We start from the raw sequence: 21,652 nt of genomic DNA on the forward strand, positions 1-21,652 counted from the left end.
AGTTGGGTGTCGTCGGCATACATATGAAAATGAACATTGGATGTCTGTAGCAAAGTAGTGAGAGGTTTCATAACTAGGTTGAACAGTGTTGGGGAGAGGGAGGATCCTTGAGGGACTCCTAGCGATACAGGTACCGGAGAGGACATCGCGTTGTTGCTTTTGAATCTTTGTGACCGGTTGTGTAGAAAGGAGGTGAACCACTTGAGAACAGTCCCTGATATGCCCATTCTTGTGTTTAACAGATCGAGTAAGTTCTCATGTTTAACTGTGTCGAATGCTGAGGAGAGATCCAGAAGGATGAGGAGGCAGGTATCGTTTTGGTCTAGTATTTGGAGGGCGTCGTCCACTATGTGAGTCATGGCAGTTTCGGTACTGTGCCCTGCACGGAAGCCTGATTGATGAGCGTTGAGGAGATCAAACTTGTCTATGTGTTTAGTCAGTTGTAGCTGTACGCATTTTTCCAACAGTTTAGCGAGGGTGGGAATATTTGTAATCGGGCGGTAATTGCTTAGATCAGTGGGGTCTGCTGTTGGTTTTTTTAGTAGAGGTGTGACTTGTCCGACTTTGAGGGCGTCAGGGATGGATCCTTGTTGAAGAGAGCTATTGATAATTTTAGTCCAGAGTGGGAGGAGCAAAGGGGTAAAGTCTTTTACAGCGTTTGCAGGAAGGGGGTCAGTGAGGTGATTGGATGGTTTCAGGGTGCTGAGCAATCTGCCAATTTCTTCTTCGGAGTAGGTGCCAAAGGATGACCATGTAGCCTTGTTCTTTGGTTCTGGCGCTGCTGTGTGTTGGGGGTTGGAGTAAAGGATTGCGTCATTGAGGAGATCGCTTCTTATGTTGTCGTTTTTTTGGCTAAAGAAAACAGAGAAGTCTTCACAGGAAGGTGTAGCGCCCATGGCGCTGAGTGTCTGGGGTTGTTCTTTGGATTGTGTTCTGATTAACTCAAACAATTTCCTTGGGCGGTTTTTTGCTTGGGCGAGCTGGAGGCTGAAGAAATCTCTTTTTGAGCGTTTTATTTTCCTGAAGTAGGCGTTTCTCTGTTTCTTCAGGTTTTTTAGGTGCAGTGCAGAGGGGGCTGACCTCCAAGTGCGCTCTGCCATTCGCATGGCCCGTCTATCCTCATTGAGGCTCCCATCATACCAAGGGTTGGAGATCTTGGACGAGACTCTTTTCAGTTGCATGGGTGCAGCCTCATTGATTATTGTGGACATAGCATTTAGATAGTGGTCAGTCAGGAGTTGAACGTCCGTAGCGCCGGACGGGGGGGGAAGTAGGAGATTGCAGCTGTTAGGCGGTAAGGAGTTTGGGTTGAGTTTCTTCATGTCCCTTTTCCAGACTTTGGGCTTAGAAAGTTGTACTGTGTTAAATTTAATTTTTTCATTGATAAGGAAGGAGACAATATGATGATCTGACCAGTCACAAGGTTGGATTGACTCAAGTTGAATAGCGTCCTCTTTGAAGATGATAAGGTCGAGAATAGAACCTTTCTCATGGGTCGGGCTATTGCATATTTGGGTGAGATCAAGGGCGTTGAGGAAGCTTTTGAGGCTATTTACCACTGTGTCACTGCTGTCATTCCAATGGAGATTGTAGTCGCCAAGGAAAATTTGGGTGTTTTGCCGTCCTGAATTGGTTGATATTGTGTCCATGAGTTGTTGGCAGAAGGAGAGCTTGTCCCCAGGTGGGTGGTATATGATGTGTAGTGTGCAAACCGGTTTGCTTTCGCTGATGACATCAAGGCAGAGGTATTCACAGGAATATTCCTGAATCACCCTGTATATTAACAGGGTGATTCAGTATTTTAAGAACCATCCTACTGATGCCCCCAAACTCTATGGCAAGATGATCCCTCTGCTAATGTTTGCAGATGACACCTAGTTAATTTCCAAAACTCAGCAAGGCCTTCAGAAGGCTATAGTGCGTTTTGAGGTGTTCTGCAAGGACCATGGTCTTACCATTAATGTGAGTAAGACAAAGTTTATGGTGCTGCACAAGTTCGTAAGAGGGAGGATGGTTATGAATGGTGTTATGCTAGAACAGACCCAAGTCTTTTCCTACCTTGGTATAACTCTGGGTTCTAAATTAGATTGGAAACCTCACACTAATCAGCTGGCCATTAAACATGCACAACTAGCTGGTGCCCTAATAAAGGAACTCCGCCTCTCAGCTACAAAATTAATCGCCCCAGCGCTTAAAATCTACAGTACTAAAATCAGCACATCAGTCCTTTATGGGGCTGAACTATGGGGGTTCAGCAATTTAGCAGCATTAACCAGCTCCCAAAACAGGTTTGTGAGGGGAATAATTGGCCTTCCACCATCTACGCCATTATTGCCCCTCTTTTATGATTTGGGATGCCAGTGACTAGAGGACGTAGCACGATTTAGACCTGTGGCTTACTGGAGGAGACTGTGGGTTACCCCAGAGCTCTCACAGTACGCTCAGGCTTTCCTCGAAGTTAGAGATGCTGATAGTGCCCATAGAATTCCATGGATGAGAGGCCAGGGCAAAAAACACAGTTTGGACAGAATGCAGAACAATGTCTTACATTCACCCCAGTACAAAGATCTGGGCCTAAATCCATCGTTTTTTTGCACTCCACACCACCCTAGGTCAGACACTGGCTATATGCAAATCAGCCTTGACCCTATGCCTCATGGGAACAGTCCAGCCGGAACTACCAAGCCATGTCTTTCCTAGACCGGAATCCAGCATCCAAGGACCGGTTTCTGGCTATAAGCCTTCTTCAGCCTGGATAGCTTGACTCCAGTGATGTGGAGAGCCTGGGACTCACGTCTAAGCATACCCTGCCCACTCGGGGTGAAAATTGCAAAAAACACAGTTGATGGACAGAATGCAGAACAATGTCTTACATTCACCCCAGTACAAAGATCTGGGCCTAAATCCATTGTTTTTTTGCACTCCACACCACCCTAGGTCAGACAATGGCTATATGCAAATCAGCCTTGACCCTGTGCCTCATGGGAACAGTCGAGCCCGAACTACCAAGCCATGTCTTCCCTGGACCAGAATCAAGCATCCTAGGACCGGTTTCTGGCTATCAGCCGTCTTCAGCCAGGATAGCTTGACTCCAGTGGCGTGGAGAGCACGGGACTCAATCAACTGTTTTTTTGCAATTTTCACCCCAAGTGGGCTGGGTATGCTCAGACGTGAGTCCCAGGCTCTCCACATAGTAGTTCGGGCTGGACTGTTCCCATGAGGCACAGGGTCAAGGCGGATTTGCATATAGCCATTGTCTGACCTAGGGTGGTGTGGAGTGCAAACAAATGATGGATTTAGGCCCAGATCTTTGTACTGGGGTGAATGTAAGACATTGTTCTGCATTCCAGGGCAGTCTATACTGCTATGGGCTTGAGTTTAATGTGGGAGAATCCCACTGTTAATCCTTTTCCGCCTAGAAAATACTTTTCCGCCTAGAAAGGCCTTTAAGGAGTTATATTGGACGATGGTCTCTATGAGAAGTTTTAGGATTTGTATTAGTCCATCACTCACAAAAGACTTCCTGGAGCTAAAACATGATATTGCTTACGAAGGGTACTGGGATTTTATCACACTTCCCTGCGATAGGAAATGGTACCACTAATTTAGGGTGGAAACGCTTCCTGTCAACTTTCACCGGCAAATGGCATGCTAAAACCAGTACAAGTTGTCCATTTTGTCCATCTCAGCCAGAAAGTATAGCACATATCCTGTTTATTTGCCCAGAGTACAAATATCCTAGGCATACGTGGTTGAAGCCTATTTGTCTGTTGAAGGGCATTACCACTGGTTCAGAGGCATTAAGGACATTTGAAACAGATTGTTCAGAACCCACTGTTATTGCTGTCGCTAAATTTCTACATTGGATGTGGGTAATTTGTGCGCGTAAGTTAAGCCAGAACTAAAATTGTTTTAATATATTTATATATATTTATTGTTAAATTAATTCTGTGATGCTCATTGTGTTTTGGCCCTGGACTCTTGTTCTACATTTTTCATCGTTTTTTTTTTTATTCTGCTTTTAGATAAATTGTGTATTGGGTGGATTAATAATAATAATAATAAAAACATTTATAGAGCGCCTGGCTACACAAAACTGTGTGTCCCCGCGCTAACTGCTTACAATTCATAAACTGAGGAGGATGAAACCTGAGGGAGTAAAGACAGCAATTATTTGGGGAATAGAAGAGTTTTCAATTTGGCCCTGAATAGTGTTTCGGAGGGTTCCATCCGAAGAGGAAGTGGAAGGGCGTTCCAATATTTAGTGGCCAAAAAACGGAAGGATTTACCTCCCATTTTGGCTCTCGTAATGCGAGGGAGTTTAAATTGCATCATTCCTGAAGTCTCTTAACGGACAATGGATGGTCAGAAGACTTCTAAGGTAGGTGGGGCCTTTATTATGAGCTATACGATGGGCATAGCAGAGGCTTTTGAATCTAATTCTTTCCTTGACAGGAAGCCAATGTACTTGATGATCAAATCTTTTTGCTGTGTTGCTCTGTCACTCATATGAGAATGAAATGTTTGTTATTTAAACTTTTTAACCTCATAGCTGCTCGTAAACATCCCTCCCCAGTGCTGCGCTGTCCATTGGAACTAGTGCTGAATGGACGTCCAATGGTCATGCGCAGCACTGGGGAGGTAGTGCTGCCGTCGGCCAACGCACCGAGGCAGCACTTAAGGGGTTAAATTAAATGTATAGTCTTTTATGATATGTATATCGAAATAGACTTTTGAATTGAATGGAGATAGAACAGGGGACAAATAAAGTTTAAGGTTATTAAAAAACTTGGAGAGCGTGCTAAAATACAACATTGGCTAATCGATTACATGTGCAGTGCATGGGAAGGAAGTAGCACTTGGCGCACTACTTTTGAAAATTAAAGGCGGCAGGATTAAGTGATTTGTCTAGAAGCATCGCCTACCAAGGCAAGATATTGGAGGTGTAAGAGCTGGAAACCGTGCTAAAATACAGCATTGCTGAAAACATTAATTATGCAATGCATGGGGCACGTGACGCTTTTGTTGTCTCGGGACAAGTCTATTCAGGGGCTTGAGAAGGAAGGGAGGGGGGGTGGGGGCCCGTCAGGGCGATCTTCTACAAGAGCTGCCTCTCCAACGGCAGCTGAAGCTGAAGGTCGGTACTTCCCCGGCTGGGGTAGGTACTAGGGGGGGTAGGGGGGGGACCTTCTCCGCAGGTCTCGGTGGGTGGGTTTTGGGTGGGAGGAAAATGGTTAAAACAAGTTTTCAGGCTAACAGGGATTTAATTGAAGATAGACAGGACATGGACATTATGGCACTGAATTTGAAGCATACTAGATGTGATAATAATCGTTTGAGAGAGATCAAGAATCTACGACGTTTTTGTCCCCATTACAGTTGTTTTATTCTATATATAATCATCAGCGTTTGTTTATTTACCGGGTATAGGAACCGATGTTTTCACCACTTTTTAAATGCATGAAATAAAATGCTTAGCATGGAATATAGCGGGTATGAACAGCAAAGGCAAGAGATCCTTGGTCTCCGAAGAATTGAAATTATATAAACCGCATTTTTGTCTGCTATCAGAAACACATCTTATTTGGAAAGATAGGAAACTACTTAACCAATTAGGATATGAAACTATGGTCTGCTCGTCTGCTGGGACATCTATAAGAGGGGTTGCAATACTTAAGGACAGGCGCGTAAGAGTTGAAGTTTTGCAGACTGCCCATGACAAAGATGGCAGATGGGCAATAATGCAGTTTAAGTATGAAAACAATACATTTGTATTATGTGTGGTGTACGGGTCTAACACAGACGAACCAATGTTATTTGACCAATTGAATATAAAATTATTGGACTGGGTGGGGGAAATTATAATTATGGGTGATTTTAACTGTATCATGGATTATAATCTGGATACAACCAGACCTAATAGCCACCAACGGATGCATAAGACTAGGGCGGCTATATTAGATATTTGTCGTATACATAATATTAAAGATGCCTGGCGTCAGCTACACCCAAGTCGATCTGGGTATACATATTATTCGGCACCCCACAAATTATGCTCAAGATTAGATATGGCTCTAGTCAGTGATAAGGTATTAGAGACTTGCTCCATGACCCTATGCCCTCGCATTTCCTCTGACCATAACGCTATAATTATATCATTTTCCACACCACACAGCACAGCTCCCCCCAGAATGTTCTCCTTTCCCAGATATCTTATCTCAGATGCATCTTATATTTCGCAGCTGAAAGCACATCTTGCCGAGTTTATTAGTATCAACAAGAACTCTGCCTCCTGTCTTGTAGTATGGGATGCCTGTAAGGCGAGCATAAGGGGTTTCACACAGGCCTATGTGTATAGACAAAATGCCGAACTTAAACAACGCAGAGCTATGATAATATCACAAATAACTAATCAAGAACAGCTACTGGCCCTGGCACTTCGACATAATTTAACAACTGTCACGGATATTAATCTTAAACTTAGTTCTTTAAAAAACAATGCAAAGAAAAGCTTCTATCAGAAACATAGTGCAAATATTCGTAAATATAAAACTGCGCAATACGAGGGGGGGGACAAAATTGGCCGCATTTTGGCTTATAAGGTGTCTGAGTCCAGAGCAGGCTCTCTAATCTCTAATATTCGGGGGTCAGATAACAAGATATATAATAAACCACAAGAGATTTTAGAGCTATTTGCTGAGTTCTATAAAACTCTTTATACCCCAGAGAATCAGCCAGATCCGGATCTTATACGGGCCTATATTGAGGAATACGCAATGTGGGCAGCTGATAGCGTAGACCTGAGCTCCTTGTCTGATGATTTAACCATGATAGAACTACATCAGGCTATTAATCATTTGCCCGTGGGTAAAGCGGCAGGGGAAGATACTATTCCGTTGGAGTTATATAAGGCATGTTTATCCGAATTAGATCTGCTATTATTAGAAGTTATGCAGTCAGTAGGGATGAATAGAAAAGCACCCAAATCATGGAATAGGGCGAAAATAGTTTTTTTTCTTAAGAAAGACAAACCAAAGGAAGAGAGAGGGTCATACAGGCCAATTTCATTGATAAACACAGATGCAAAAATATTTGCTAAACTCCTCGCAATCAGACTGGTACCTATTATGCCTCAACTTGTCAATATCCAGCAACATGGTTTTATTCACGGGAGAGACACTATCTCACATGTAAACACGGCTATAACGGCTTTCGATGTCGCAGAGATAGAATCCACCCCACTAGGCATGATCTTATTAGATGCGGAAAAAGCGTTTGATCGAGTGGGGTGGAGCTATCTCTGGAACACGTTGCTTAAAATAGGGTTCAGTGGAAACTTTCTAAGGAGTATACAGGCTCTATATGACAATCCCTATGCCTGCACTAGTTATAATGGTCTAACTTCCTCAGATTTTCCAATTATGCGTGGCACTCGCCAGGGCTGCCCTCTCTCACCCCTCTTATTTGCTCTCTCTTTGGAACCTTTTTTAATGGCTCTTAACTCGCAAAATTTAATCATGCCCTTTAGCTCTGGCTCTCAAGAGCTTAAACTGACTGCATATGCGGATGATATTGCTATCTATACAAACGACATAAATAAGGCCCTAAAAGGAATTAAACTAGAGGCAATTAAATTCGGGAAAGTATCTGGCTATAGGCTTAACATACAGAAGACACAAGTTGTTGCCAACTATTCCCCCTCCGTGGCTACTCCAGAGATTTGCAAGGTAGCTACCTATCTCGGTGTTAAACTCACGGCGAAAATACAAGAAATAAATCATATTAATTATAATGAATTAATCAAATCCACTGCTATACTTTTAAAGAAGTGGCATAGGTTACCTCTGAATATTATCGGCAGAATTAATCTTATTAAGATGAAGGTATTACCTAAGTTCTTATATTTATTTCGATCTATTCCATTGGCATTGAATAATCGGTTTTTCCAACAATTGGATGGGGTTCTAAACAGCTTTATCTGGGGCTATAAAAAAACAAGAAGATCGCTGAAACACCTGAAAAATAACACAAGTGAGGGTGGGCTTAACTTCCCAGATTTTAAGTTGTATTTTTGGTCCTCATTTTTTCTACGATTACGTTCTTTATTTCATAAGGAAGGAACCATATTTTTTCACTATCTTATGTTGAAGCAAGAGTCAAACATGTTTTTGTTTAGAGCAAATGACCCCAATTACTTCAAGAGGGTAAGGTTCAAGACGGCCAGGGATATAACAAAGATATGGAAGAACGTATTGATATATTGCAGGACCTCGTTCTTTCACCCGATGCTACCTCTTTGGGGTAATCCAGGTCTTCCAAGAGCATTTTCTGATAATATCAATAATATATGGGCAGAGAAGGGAGTTAATACCTTGGCTGACCTATATGGCCCACAGAGATTTGTTGATTTTAATCTGCTTAAACTTAAATATGATTTACCGGAAAATGCTAGATATAAACACTTACAGATCCATGATTTCTTAATTAATAAACAAAAGATTCGTAGCATTGCAGACTGTGATATCTGGACTTGTTTATATTCTAAAAAAACTAAATCAGTTATTAGTGGGGCTTATAAACTATTATTAAAATATAAAACAAATGACCTGCCTAAACTAGCGGAGAAATGGGGGGTCCAACTTGGCTCTAATGTCACCCCGAAGCAAATAACGAACTCCCTTTCTAACATCACCAAGCTAGTAAGATCATCCAGCCTTAGGCTACAGCAGTTTAGAACAACGTGCATGCTCTACTATACTCCTGAAAGAGTCTCCAGATGGTCCCCCAATCCCGATTTCACAGACCGCACAAAATGCCCCAAATGCTCTGGGGTAGCCGTTAATTTAGTTCATATGTTGTTTTCCTGCCCTAAGCTTAAAACCTTCTGGGACGAGATTCAAGATATCTGTAGAATCAAGAATATTTTTTTGCCTATTCTTACTGCCCACCTAGTTTTGTTAGATCATCAACCTACCCAAATCCCACATTCTCCTTTGGCAACCATACTTATCTCTTGTGCTAAACTAACTGTTGCAAGAGCCTGGATTGCTATAGATCCACCTACGGCCTGGGATTGGTGGGCTCTAGTAATGGAAATACATTCCATGGAATCTGCCCTAGCTAACCTAAGGGGAGGCCGTTCACTGATAAAATTTGAAAGATATTGGGGAACTTGCTTCTTAACTTGATATGAATTTGTCAAAATTCTATTTCCTTTGACATTGTATGAAATCTATAAACTTATATACCTTTTCTTTTTTTTTATCTCCACGTTCAGCAACTTTGGACGTCTATGATCTTTCTTTGCGTTTTGATGATACCTCTTTGTTCCCTCCTTGTTGCAATATTTGCTGTATTATTTAACTATTTCTCTAATGTATTTAATGTCCTGGATATACATATTTGTATCGTATTTTTTCCTGTTAACTTGTTTACAATAAAAAGTTAAAAAAAAAAAAAAAGCATGGGGCACGTGACGCACTACTTACACGAGAAAAACTACATCGCATTAAGTTGAACAGCATGTACCACACTGCTGCGGAAACGGCCACGTGGCGCTTGGCAAATTAAAGAAACGTGTCAGGATTAAGAGATTTGCACAGAACAAAGGATAGCAAATCAAGTTTAACGTTTTTAAAAACATGGAGAGCGTGCTAAAATTCAACATTGGTCAATTGATTACATGTGCATTGCATGAGGAGGAAGCAGCACGTGGCCCATTAGTTACAAAATTAAAGGCGGCAGGATTAAGTGATTTGCTTAGAAACATCGCCTACCAAGGTAAGATATTTGAGGTATAAGAGCTGGAAATCGCGCTAAAATACACTATTGCCGAAAACATTACTTTTGCAATGCATGGGCACGTAACGCACTACTTACATGAGAACAAATACTTCGCATTAACTTGAACAGTACGTGGCACACTGATGCAGGAAGGGCCATGTGGCGCTTGGCAAATTAAAGAAACTGGGCAGGATTAACTGATTTGCACAGAACAAAGGATAAGAAATCAAGTTTAATGTTATTAAAAAACATGGAGAGCGTGCTAAAATACAACATTGGCCAATCGATTACATGTGCACTGCATGGGGAGGCAGCAGCACGTGGCGCTCTACTTACAAAATTAAAGGCGGCAGGATTAAGTGGTTTGCTCAAACAAAAGTTACGAAGTCAACTTTAACAATATAAAAAAAGTAGGAAAGCGTGCTTAAAAACAATATTGTCAAATCGAACAGAAATTTGCATTTACGCGTTATTTAAAGATCATTCAGATTAATTATTTTAATTATTCTTAAAAAAAGTGCTCACCTACGAAGAAGTGGATACGAACACCATCAATGACTGTGACTGCGGAATAGGAAAAGTTTGAGAAGGTTGGCAGGTTATAAATGCTTTGCAGAAGGATGATTGGTTGAGCATGATGTCACTGGGTGTGAGACCTGTGATTGGGCATGTTGTAATTGAGCATGCGCAAATAAAAGTAAATACGTTAGGGGTACATTACCAGACGGTGGGACGTATTGTGCGCATACATAATATTAACCCGCATGCGCTACCACAAACATGCATGCATGCGTAAAGTGAAGGCAACTTCTAGGTGGTACATACACAGATGGACTTCGGATGTTGATAGAACACCGGCTCCTGCAGGAGGCGGGGAGCTGGTGGGACAGTAGGTGAATTGAAGACCCTCGCACCGTCCCAAACGGTGACGGTCATAATACATTTTTTTAAAAGGATGTCCCCGGGGCCTTGAAGTAGCTTCAGTAGGGGGGCTACGTAGCCCTCCTCCATAAAATAATAATATATAATTAGCCGTGCCCCGGGGGGTGGGGACCCCGGTGCCCGGAATTGACCACGGGAGGGGCAACGCAGCCCCCTTCCCATGAAAAAATTGAATACGGATACTCCGCTTATTGTCATCGTACCATAAGCGCAGCCTTCCGATCACGCGCTGAATGCTAATTGGATGTCGAGTGCATACGAAACTTGAAACTGTTGGCAACCATTTTATGCCTCGGTAGAAAGGAGGGTGAAGAAGTGTGTGAAATGTGAGTTTAAAACGTGAAAAGGGGGAGGGTAGACACACCCTGACCCTCTAGGTCTGCTCAGGTGGTTCCACAAGGACCCCCCCTGGGCCCCAATTTGGTTTTTTTTGGTAAAATCGCGGGGTGCTCGTATGATCTGCGCATTCTAGTGATATAAAAAAAAAAGAAAGACGTGGGCTTCCGCACGTCTTTGGTAATTTGCATTCTTTCAACTGTTTAGAGGTGATGCAGCAGTGCTGGATCCAGGATCCACCCCTGAGTAAGAAAATGTAATAACACTATTTACCTGCTAAGTGAGTTTCTTTTCATAGGCTGACATTGACTGGTTTCAGTTGCAAATTCTTCTCAGTGTGCAGTTTTCGAACTTTAAAATATTCACCTTAAGTCATCCGAACAAAGAATTCCGATGTATTCATTTATCAGGAGAGAATCCAGTGCTGCATCTTTTAGCCCAGCACTGACCATGAAAAGTAGTGTCAAGCATACTTACAAGTAACTTGTATTTCCTTCCATAGGAATCCCATTCCTATAAAAAAAAAAATATGAATAAATTTAGATTTGCAGGTCAGGCTCAAGAGGATGGGGTGCAGGGCCCAAAAAAATTAAAAAGAAGGGGGGCCACACAATGTAATGTAATGTAAAAAATAAAATAGCTAGTTAAAAAAAAATGCAAATCCGTATCAAAATAAAACAAGCATTTACAATGCAATGGTTTCGCCTTTGGAAAAGTTTGAGCTATTGGCATTGTAAATGACAAAATTTGTATTTATGTATTGGTTTTGAAAACAGATAAATAAATGGCATTGTCATTTACATTGCCATTAGCTTAATCTCTCGCAAATGTGAGACCTATTGTACCCTACGGACGAGCTCAGCAGACAGCAATTACTACCACACAAACACACCCAGAGCCAGCCACACACACACACCCAGAACCAGCCACACACACACACCCTTCTGTTCAGACTGTCTTGAGGCCTTGGTGGGTTTGTGTGCGACAGCAGCTGTTCTGAGTTGCATTCCAGTTACTGAAACACTTTTGCATCTACAGACACATTGGGAGACCTTTTTTTCCCGCAAGATCTCGCTCTTCTGTTCTATCGTTTTCTGTTAAGCTTTTCTATATAGTGCCTCCTTGTTCCCTGGCAGCGATACTGTAAGTCTAACCCCACCCCCATCTCCCCGACATGTCTTCCTTCAAGCGTTTTTTTTCCCCGTGTACCTCTCGGATTTAGGCAGACTTGAGTCCGCCCTGCCCACCTCGGTGTAGGTTTCATTCCAACTGCTGATGAACAAGAAACAGATGTTAGTTGCATTTCCCTGACTCTGCTGTAGTTTCCTGTCATTGCTACACTTCTGATTTTATTTTTCCACATAGTCCAGTCAATGATCTTCCTAAGGCTGGAGGAGAGCAGATTTGGGATGAACTAAGCAGTTGCATGACTACACCGGAAAAACATGAAGCACACGGACGGGGGGGGGGGGGGGGGGGGGGGGGGGGGGAACGGACAGCAGGAGGGGGGGGCGGGAAGGCTTCCTCCGTTGGCGGTCGGCAGCGGAATGGCCAAAACAAACCTGGACAACAACAACAAAATAAACCACGGCCGCGATGACGATGCGAAAAGGGTGGAGAGGGAAGAAATCGCGGGAACGCCCACGAATCTGGTCCGGCCATGACGGACAGATCTCTGTTCCCTTGGCTAGCCTCCATTTATGGAGCTAGCCAATGGAACAGAGAGGCGGTGACCAAGCCACATACTGTTCTCATTAGGTTTTCACCTTCGTGAAAAGCTGCGTGCGCAGCTTTCACTTAGGCGAAACCTAAAAATGGGCTAAAATCTATGGATTATGTGGCAAATGCGGCAGAACCAAAATTATGTGAAAAACGCCGCAGCAACACTACCGCATAATCTCAGTAGTCCTGCCTTGATGTGACTTTAGAGAGCTGCAGTTACCCAGAGCTTGTACTCCGAGTGAGAGGTGAACCAGGCATGGCTTCTGGTGATGAATTAAAGATGCACGGGGGAGGGGGGGGGGGGGGGCGGAAGGCATCCTCCTCTCGACCACGGTTCTGTGGTCACTCGTAAACTACTTGGAAAAGCAGCGTTGGGGTCTCTTTTGTAGACATGTCTCCTTTTGGGACTCAGAAAGGGGGTCACATCCGACATGTGAACGAGATTGCGGCCCAAACTTATATTGCCAATGCTTTTTTACTTTCCATTTTTCAATCTTTTTCGTGTGCCTAAGCCATGTGTTCTGCTCACAGCAGCTCAGAATCAATCGAATAGTTTCTTTCTACTGTTCAGAGGAATTCTTTCAGATGACAATCATTAAAGACAAAGGGCTTCTTTCTAAGTTCGAATCACGGCGCTGCTCACACGCACCCGTGCTCTGTCACAATGATGGGAGTGGTGCAATGACATTCTGGGGGGGCGTTCAGCTGCCACGTCAGGTGGTGGTGGGGGGCAGGGTTCCTTCGTCATTATCTTTATGGCGTATGGTTGCCAGCCTTAACAAAAAATAGAAGACAAATCGCCCTCACTGCGGTTCGCCAAGACCAGACCTATGGGCTTTGCTAATGGCAGACACCTGTCACCAGAAGAGGCCCGGGCGCGGCAGCAGGGGGCGGGGGGTGTACCTGGTCACAGGATGTAAACACAGACCTCACGCCCTGAAGACAGAGCCCGCACCGAGGATGCGGCGGGCATGCGTGGGAGACAGGTGGAGGGGCGTGATAGGCACCAGACACAAACACACCTCTAGGATGGGGAGGTGGGAAAGAGGGACCGGAAGTGACATCACTGCCCCTCCCCAAGCCCCGATCCTCCACCTCTGCTAAGACTTCTTTCGATCTCCAGACATTTCACACCGCCCCTCCCCGGGTAGTTCAAAGGATATTTGAGTTTTATATAGCGCTGCCTGGGCCCGACGGTATCAAAGCGCTTTACATGTTATGTGAATACGTTTACTCGAGGTACACGTGGGGATTCCTATGGGTTAAAAGAGCCACAGAAAAAGTATATAATAATGCAGCATTCAGGTAATGGGGTTTGCGACAGATCAGAGACAGAAGGGGGCAGACAACCGCCTCGAGGGCGGCCAGGGTAGAAGGGGCGAGAGGGTGGGGGCGTCCGGCACGAGGGTACTTGTGGGTGGAACAGGGCGGGCGAAAGGTGTGTAGGTGAATGAGTATGGAAGGGTGACATCAGTCTGAGGGAGTGGGGGCCCCACGAGGGATGGCACGACCGCACCCCCGAGCACCACTCAGCTGCCACGGGTGGGCACTGACTGGGTCAGTAGCGGAGCCAGTGCGCGGTGGTCCCTGGCTGCTGTTGGAATTATAAAATACAGTATTAAGTCAGGGTTGAGTGGTCCCCTCGGGCCCGGGTGTCACTGCACCCGCTGCACAAATGGTAGCTACGCCCCTGCACTGGGACTCAAAACGCAAACTCTCTGAACACCACGCAGTGACCACCCACCATACATACTGAACACCCACAGCGCTTAGAAGCTGCGCCATCTTGTACCAGCACTTGTGTATTTCACCTGACGTTTCAAATACAATAACACGCAAAACTGAACTTCACGTGGACAGAATGATATTATGTGTTGAACACGTCATCCTTTGGATTCTAGTCTTCTGTACTGTCCGTGGTCCCGCGAAGGTCACAAGGCCCCCCTAACCCTCTGTGATAAGACACGACCTTTAACCCCCCAACCACAGCCAGTGTTTGCCCAAAGTGCAGAGAAGCCTCTGCTAAGGCGCTGATTAAATTCTGTGCTCTGCTCGGTTTGTCTTAATCCCGCTCAAACAAAGGGCACAAAACACGTCCTTGGGGTGAAGTCAACAAGAGAAGGAACGTGAGATGCGGGGGGTGTGGGGGGTATCTCATGGGGCCTGATCAGGGGCATAGCTGTGGTGGGCACTCAGGGGCAGGCACCGGAGGGGGCATGCATATGAGGTGGCTGTGAATTGGGGGGGGGGGGGGGGTGCATGCGGACAGCGGGTGGGGGGTCATGAAGGCCGCAGGAAAAACATGAAGCACACGGACAGGGGGGGGGGGGGCGGGAACGGACAGAGGGAGGGGGGTCGGGAAGGCTTCCTCCGTTGGCGGTCGGCCGCGGAATGGCCAAAACAAACCTGGACAACAACAAAAAATAAACCACGGCCGCGATGACGATGCGAAAAGGGTGGAGAGGGAAGAAATCGCGGGAACGCCCACGAATCTGGTCCGGCCATGACGGACAGTTCTCTGTTCCAATGGCTAGCCTCCATTTATGGAGCTAGCCAATGGAGCAGAGAGGCGGTGACCAAGCCACATACTGTTCTCATTATGTTTTCACCTTCGTGAAAAGCTGCGTGCGCAGCTTTCACTTAGGCGAAACCTAAAAATATAAGAATAAATTTATTTAAAAATTGTCATTTACAAAACCTTTAAAATTCACTGAAAAAAAACAGGTTTCAGACATGTTATAGTTAGGAATTAGCGTTTAAAAAACTTTAGAAATTCACTGAAAAAACCACAGGTTTCAGGGGTGTTATATTTATTTGGCCATTTCACTCTTACAAAACCATTGAAATTCCCCCGTTATAGTTAGTTGTGCTAACTATAACTAACGCGCCCGCAATCCACTGATGATGATGTCACATATTACATCATTCATGACATGGTCAGTGACATCACTGATGACATCTCCAATGACCTCACTGATGAGATCATCCATGTGACAAACTGATACACCTCATCATACAGTAGCATAACCTTTCAACACTCATTATAAAATATGAAGTACCATATTTGAAACCATTGACACACCAGTACAAGTTTCTAAAAACCCACTCAGTGATTCCTAGATCTACGCACATCTAAACACTTACCTATAGATTCACTCATTCATGCTAACAAATATCAATAGAACACTATTAAATATACTTATGCACCTACATCAACATTACACACCAGCACATATACTATTCATTTATGCAGACATCCTACTCACTTATGCAAATAATTGATCATACTTATATTTACTGAGCTACATACTAACACAAACACCACTTTATTTATTAATATATCTCATACTAAGTATGTTATAAAATCACTGTTACACCACTCTGCGTCACTTGACTCCACACAGTGCCACTCTGCGCCACAACACTTCACACCACTCTGCGACACTCTACTCTACACGGTGCAACTCTGTGCCATTCCACTGTACTCCAGGCCACTTCATGGTATGTCACTCGACTCCACACAGTGCTACTCTGCACCACTCCACACTGCCACTCTACACTTCTCCGTACTACTCCACACCACTCTACTCTAAAACATGCCACTCAACACAACACCGCTCTGTGCCTCTCCACTATACGCCACTCCAATTTACTCCATTTCACATCACTCCACTCAGCACAACTCTATGCCACTCTACTTTACGCCACCCCACAACACCACTGTACTCAACACCACTCTGCTTCACCCTACTCCACTCTACTTCACCCCACTCTCTGCCACTCAACTCTACCCCACTCAGACACTCCATTCCGCTCTACATCGTGCCACTCTACACCAACCCATACACTATGACCCTCTCAACGCTGCTCCAGTTCACTCTGCTCTATGCTACTCTAAGCTACACCACTCTAGTTCACGCCACTCTGCTCAGGACTGCTCTATGCTACTCCACTCCGCTTTTAAGTTCAAAGTAGCAATTGATAATTTAGGAAAAGCTCACCTATTGTGGTCATTTATCTTTTTTTTTTCTTCAACTATGTATCAAAGTATTGTGACTAATTAGGTTTTAAAAATGTTAGCTAGATTGTCTATCGGTCTTCATGCAACAAAATCTTACTCTTAACAATTGCATGTTTTACAGGTATGCGGAGGAGATAAGCCATACATTGCACCTTCAGACTTGGATCGAAAACATCAAGATGTAAAGGATTCTGCTATCAAACAGTTCCGATCGGTGAAAAAGATGGGAGGGGAGGAGTTTTGTCAACGCTACCAGGACCAGCTTGAAGCAGAGATAGAAGAAACCTATGCAAACTTCATAAAGCACAATGATGGCAAAAACATATTTTATGCTGCACGTACCCCTGCTACGCTTTTTGCTGTTATGTTTGCCACATACATTATCGCAGGACTGACTGGCTTCATTGGTTTGAACACAATAGCAGTATTGTGTAACCTTATCATGGGTGCAGCACTTCTCTCCCTCTGTGCCTGGGCATATGTGAAATACTCTGGTGAATTCAGAGAAATTGGAACTCTTATCGATCAATTAGCAGAGTTAATATGGGAGCAGGTTAGTATTTCATTTTATTCTCATATACCTGCTTCTAGCTCTTTCTGTTTCTGAAACCTTGTTCAGTGAGTGCCTCATCTAAATCTTTTTTTTAAAAAAATGTTAAAGCATCAGGTTGGTGTGTAAGGTAGTTAATCAGTCCCCGGATTCTCTGTGAATCCGATAAACAGTTGAATATCTCAACAGACTGAAGGGATTTGCACTTGCTCGAAGATATTTTGTTTGTGGATTTAGAGCGAATACACGACGGAGCTAGGATACCAGGTAAGTAACTTTTCAATCTGACATATATGTCCCGTTTCAAATGAGTTACTTAAAATCCTGTAAATAACTTGTGTTGTGGTTCGATATAAAACGCCAAGATAGCTTCTTTTTTTTTAATGTCTTCATTGCCCAGGTTTATCAGTCATACTCCGAACACCGCAGTCTCCCCGTGATGGCGCCACGCCTAGATACCCTCGACTCATTTCCACGGAAAACCAAACCTTTCAAGTGTAGCCTAAAGATAAGGTGGAGGGGGCTCCGGCTTCCAGCCCTCCTCAAAGGCTCACATAGTCCTCTTATATTCTGCAAGATCTTCAGGACAACAGTGAATCAGCAGAGCTCTTCTCTCTCTTTTGTTTTCCTCACTAACATCAAACTATTTTGTTTGGAACTTATACATCCCCAGCCACACAGGTAAGCAGTGTCTGCTCCTTTCTTCAAGTGGCTGAGGTGGATTTGTTCATTTTTTCATCATTGCTGTGCTATGGCTGAATTCTCAATGGCCTTGTTCAAGCCATGTCCTTCATATGGGTCAGGAACAATCTGTAGTGATAATCTCCACACTAAATGCATTTGCGGTCTTCACAAATTGGGTTGTGTATCCAAGGACTGTTTAGTTCGTAGTGCAGTTAGTTCCAGGACTGACTGATAGAGAGAGTCATATCTTAATTATCTACCAAAGCCTCAGTTGGAAGCTATATCAGCAGCAGCACAAATAAAACCATACAACCAGTATTCATGCTTGATTCATACAGACCGTGATGGCAAACACTTGTATACGATGGGCTAGAGAAACTGCATCTTACCAGCAACGTCTGTGAAGATTGCTAATTCCGCTGTGGCTCTGGAAAAAGTTGCCAGAAGAATACTGTGTAGAAGTTAAAGGCAACATGAAGGTAGGCAAGGTCACGTTCTTCGCTCTTACTGACGCAGTCCTAAATCTATCAAATACTGGCTTTCGCCATATGGCCATGAGAGCAGAGCTTAGAAAAAGTGGTTGGCTAAAATAACTTCCTTGCAGACCAGAGGTGCTGTCAAAAATACTAGATATGATTTTTAATGGCCAGTGTTTATTCTATAAGCATGCTAACGACTTTCTTTAAACATCTGTAGACTGATACCGATGCGGCCAGATATCTGCATATCCTGCCAAAGAGGCAGGATTTTTCTTCTTGGAGTTAAAGACCATATTCTCAGACGTTTCTACCAACCAGGAACCTACAGTACTATTCATCCTTACAGAAAAGCTTCTATCCACAGCATGAATCCACCTAGTTATGTTCTGGGAGACAACCTGGAGGAAGACAGCAAAGTAAAGTCACGATCCTCCAATAACAGGCGAAACAAGTCCCATAGAACATGTCTTTTCAGTCAGCATCAACCTCATCTCGTACCTTCCCGTGGTAGGGAAAGTTCGGGCTTACTTCACACCATTGATGAAAACATTTGACTGTTGGGTCTTGCTCATAATAAAAAAACGAACAAACATTTGCATCTGCAAGACTTATGACTAATCAGTCAGCTATAGACCTGCTTCCAGAAGCCCAAAGAAATCAGGGCATCTATTCTATCATTTTCTTTATCTCCGCTGAAAATGGAGAAAGGCATCCTATTTTAAATCTGGGGGGTCTAAACAAATACATCGGGAAACAAACTGTCAGAATGGTAGCGCATATTCTACAGTCCATTAGCCATTCAGATAATTTAGCCTCAGACCTAGAGAATGCCTTTTTCCAGCTGTCTATTCATCCTCTGCACCGACAATTTCTCTGCTTTATGGTACATGGACGCTACTACCAATTCCAGGCTAAAATCAGCTGCAAGAGGTTTTACAAAATGTTTAGGACTGGTCGCAGCCTGCTTGCACAGAAAAGGAGTTGGCATTTTTCCACACCTAGACGACTGCCTGCCAAACAGCATACTAAATCAGCAGTCCAAACAATTAAACTAGTAAACTACTTATTCCTCGCTCTGAACGAGAAGAACATCTGTGTTCCCTGTTTTCAGGGAGCAGATATTCACACACATGTTGAAGGCATGTTCATCACAAGAAAAAGCAAAAGTAATAAACTTGAGACAAAACATGATTAGCAGATCGCAAATAACAGTACAGAAATTCATGGTCTTGTTACGTATGATGTCCTTATGCATCCTATTAATACCACACTGCTGTTTGAAGATTAGACTTAAGAGCAACTGGGCCTGCAGTGGGAAGGAGCATGTGGCCTCTAGAACGATCTGGTTAACTGAATGTGAGAAACCAAGACTATTATGGTAAGACAAGAGCATCATCTTTGTCAGGTCAGGTTACATAATAGACCCCTACTATCATATAAAAACTGACGCCTCATTGATGTGCTGGGGGCACACTTGCTAGAATTCTCAACAAGTGATCTGTGGTCTCCTGCTCGGGATCAAATACTCACAGCAACGTATTTAACCTCCGAGTGGTCAGACTCTCGCTGAAAGTTTTCCCGCCAATAATTGCTCAGCAACGGGTCCTCATAAGGACAGCTAGTGGGTCTGAACTATAGAAAGGAGGAACAGGATCTCTACCCCTTTCACAGGAGGCTCTGGCATTGGGTATTCAAGCTCAAACTTGCCCTGCCTGTAGAGCATATACCAGGCGTTCATCATTCCAAACCACATACCTTGAGCAGGAATAAGAAAATAATTTACTTACCTGTAACTGCAGTTCTCCAGTATTGGCATCTTTCATAGATTCACATGCTTGAATCATTCATCGAAGTGGGTGACCCAGGGTACCATAATAAAGCACTATCTATCACTCATAGGCTATAATGGCAATGAAAAAGTCGATTTAATAGCCTATCTATGTCCTTTATAAAAAAAAAAAGGACCAAACTTGAACTTTAACCAATCCAGCGACAACACCCTCTAGAGCACTCCCAACAGAGGCTGAGTCCCTCAGATTTCAAGCACAAATGAGAATAAAAAATCACAGGCTATAATGGGAATCTGTGAAAGATACCAATACTGGAGAGCTGCATTTACAAGTAAGTTACTTATTTTGTCCTCCAGTATTGGATATTTCATAGATTCACTTGCTTGAATAAGAATAGCAAGCAGTTACTGTATTTGTATATCTTATAGTATTAGCTCAAATAGCGGATGGTGGGTAGAAAATATATACATAACGTTCATATGCAATTTAGTAAATTAATGTATATACATCATGCATTAAAATGTGCATAAATACATAAGCAAACACATGGAACTAAGACTCCCCTTATTAAAATAAGTGGTGTAGTTAAACTTGTCCAACCACTGCATCAATACGCTGTGCGGGATGCAGGTAATGCTGTGTGAATACATACTCTTCCAAGTCAAAGCACGATATATCTTCTCCAGAGGCACTTTAGCAAACATAGTAGTTGAGTAGTTGAGGTGGAAACTGCCCTAGTTGAGTGTGCCCTGGTTTTCGCTGCAAGGGACTTGCCAGCCTTTGAGTGGCAGAACTGAATTGCAGTTAAAATTCATCGATCAATGCTTACCATCATGACTAGCTCACCCTTACCAGTGTGTCCATCTGAGTCCCTTTGGATGAGGGTTCAGTACCTGTGGAAGAAGAGGCGAATCCGGAGCCTGTATAGGGTCAGTCTGAGGGTTCTCACCCTCCTTTCCCGGCCCCAGGTCAAGACCCTTCGGCATTTTTAAATTCTATGTATGGTGTCTTTTCCAGAGCATGGTACCCCTCTGGTGAACCTTCGGGTCCTATGGGTCCTCTGGCTTTTAATTTAGGAGTTCCCCTCTCCTATGCTCCTGCTCCCTTTATGCCTTTCATGCTGGCGCCGCCTTGGCAGTACTCTGCTCCTCTGAGGTAGTTGATGCTGAACCAGACGTTGCCTGCTCCGAGTCGACCTCGTGAACAGCGCCCTGGGCCTTCGGAGTCGATCCCGGCTCCGTCTGAGTGGTTCATGGATCTGACGGCACGGCTGGTGAAAGAGATCCAGAAGGGATGCTCAGCGCCTCTTAGAAGAACAAAGGTATAGGGAGGCTGAGGCTGAGAT

The 21,652-nt window shown here is 43.9% G+C and overlaps 1 protein-coding gene across 2 annotated transcripts in view; it reads left to right on the forward strand.

The window, feature by feature from the left end:
- The window catches only part of ATL2 (atlastin GTPase 2), an 837,115-nt gene that overhangs the window by 786,822 nt on the left and 28,641 nt on the right, over positions 1–21,652 (forward strand). For both annotated transcript variants that reach the window (XM_086927189.1, XM_086927190.1), the window contains exon 12: positions 16,926–17,357. In XM_086927189.1, coding sequence (XP_086783315.1) covers positions 16,926–17,357 — 432 coding nt within the window. The remainder of the gene's footprint in view (positions 1–16,925; positions 17,358–21,652) is intronic.

This window comes from Lissotriton vulgaris, chromosome 6 (genome assembly GCF_964263255.1).
Source record: "Lissotriton vulgaris chromosome 6, aLisVul1.2, whole genome shotgun sequence".
In the NCBI taxonomy this organism is placed as follows: Eukaryota; Metazoa; Chordata; class Amphibia; order Caudata; family Salamandridae; genus Lissotriton; species Lissotriton vulgaris.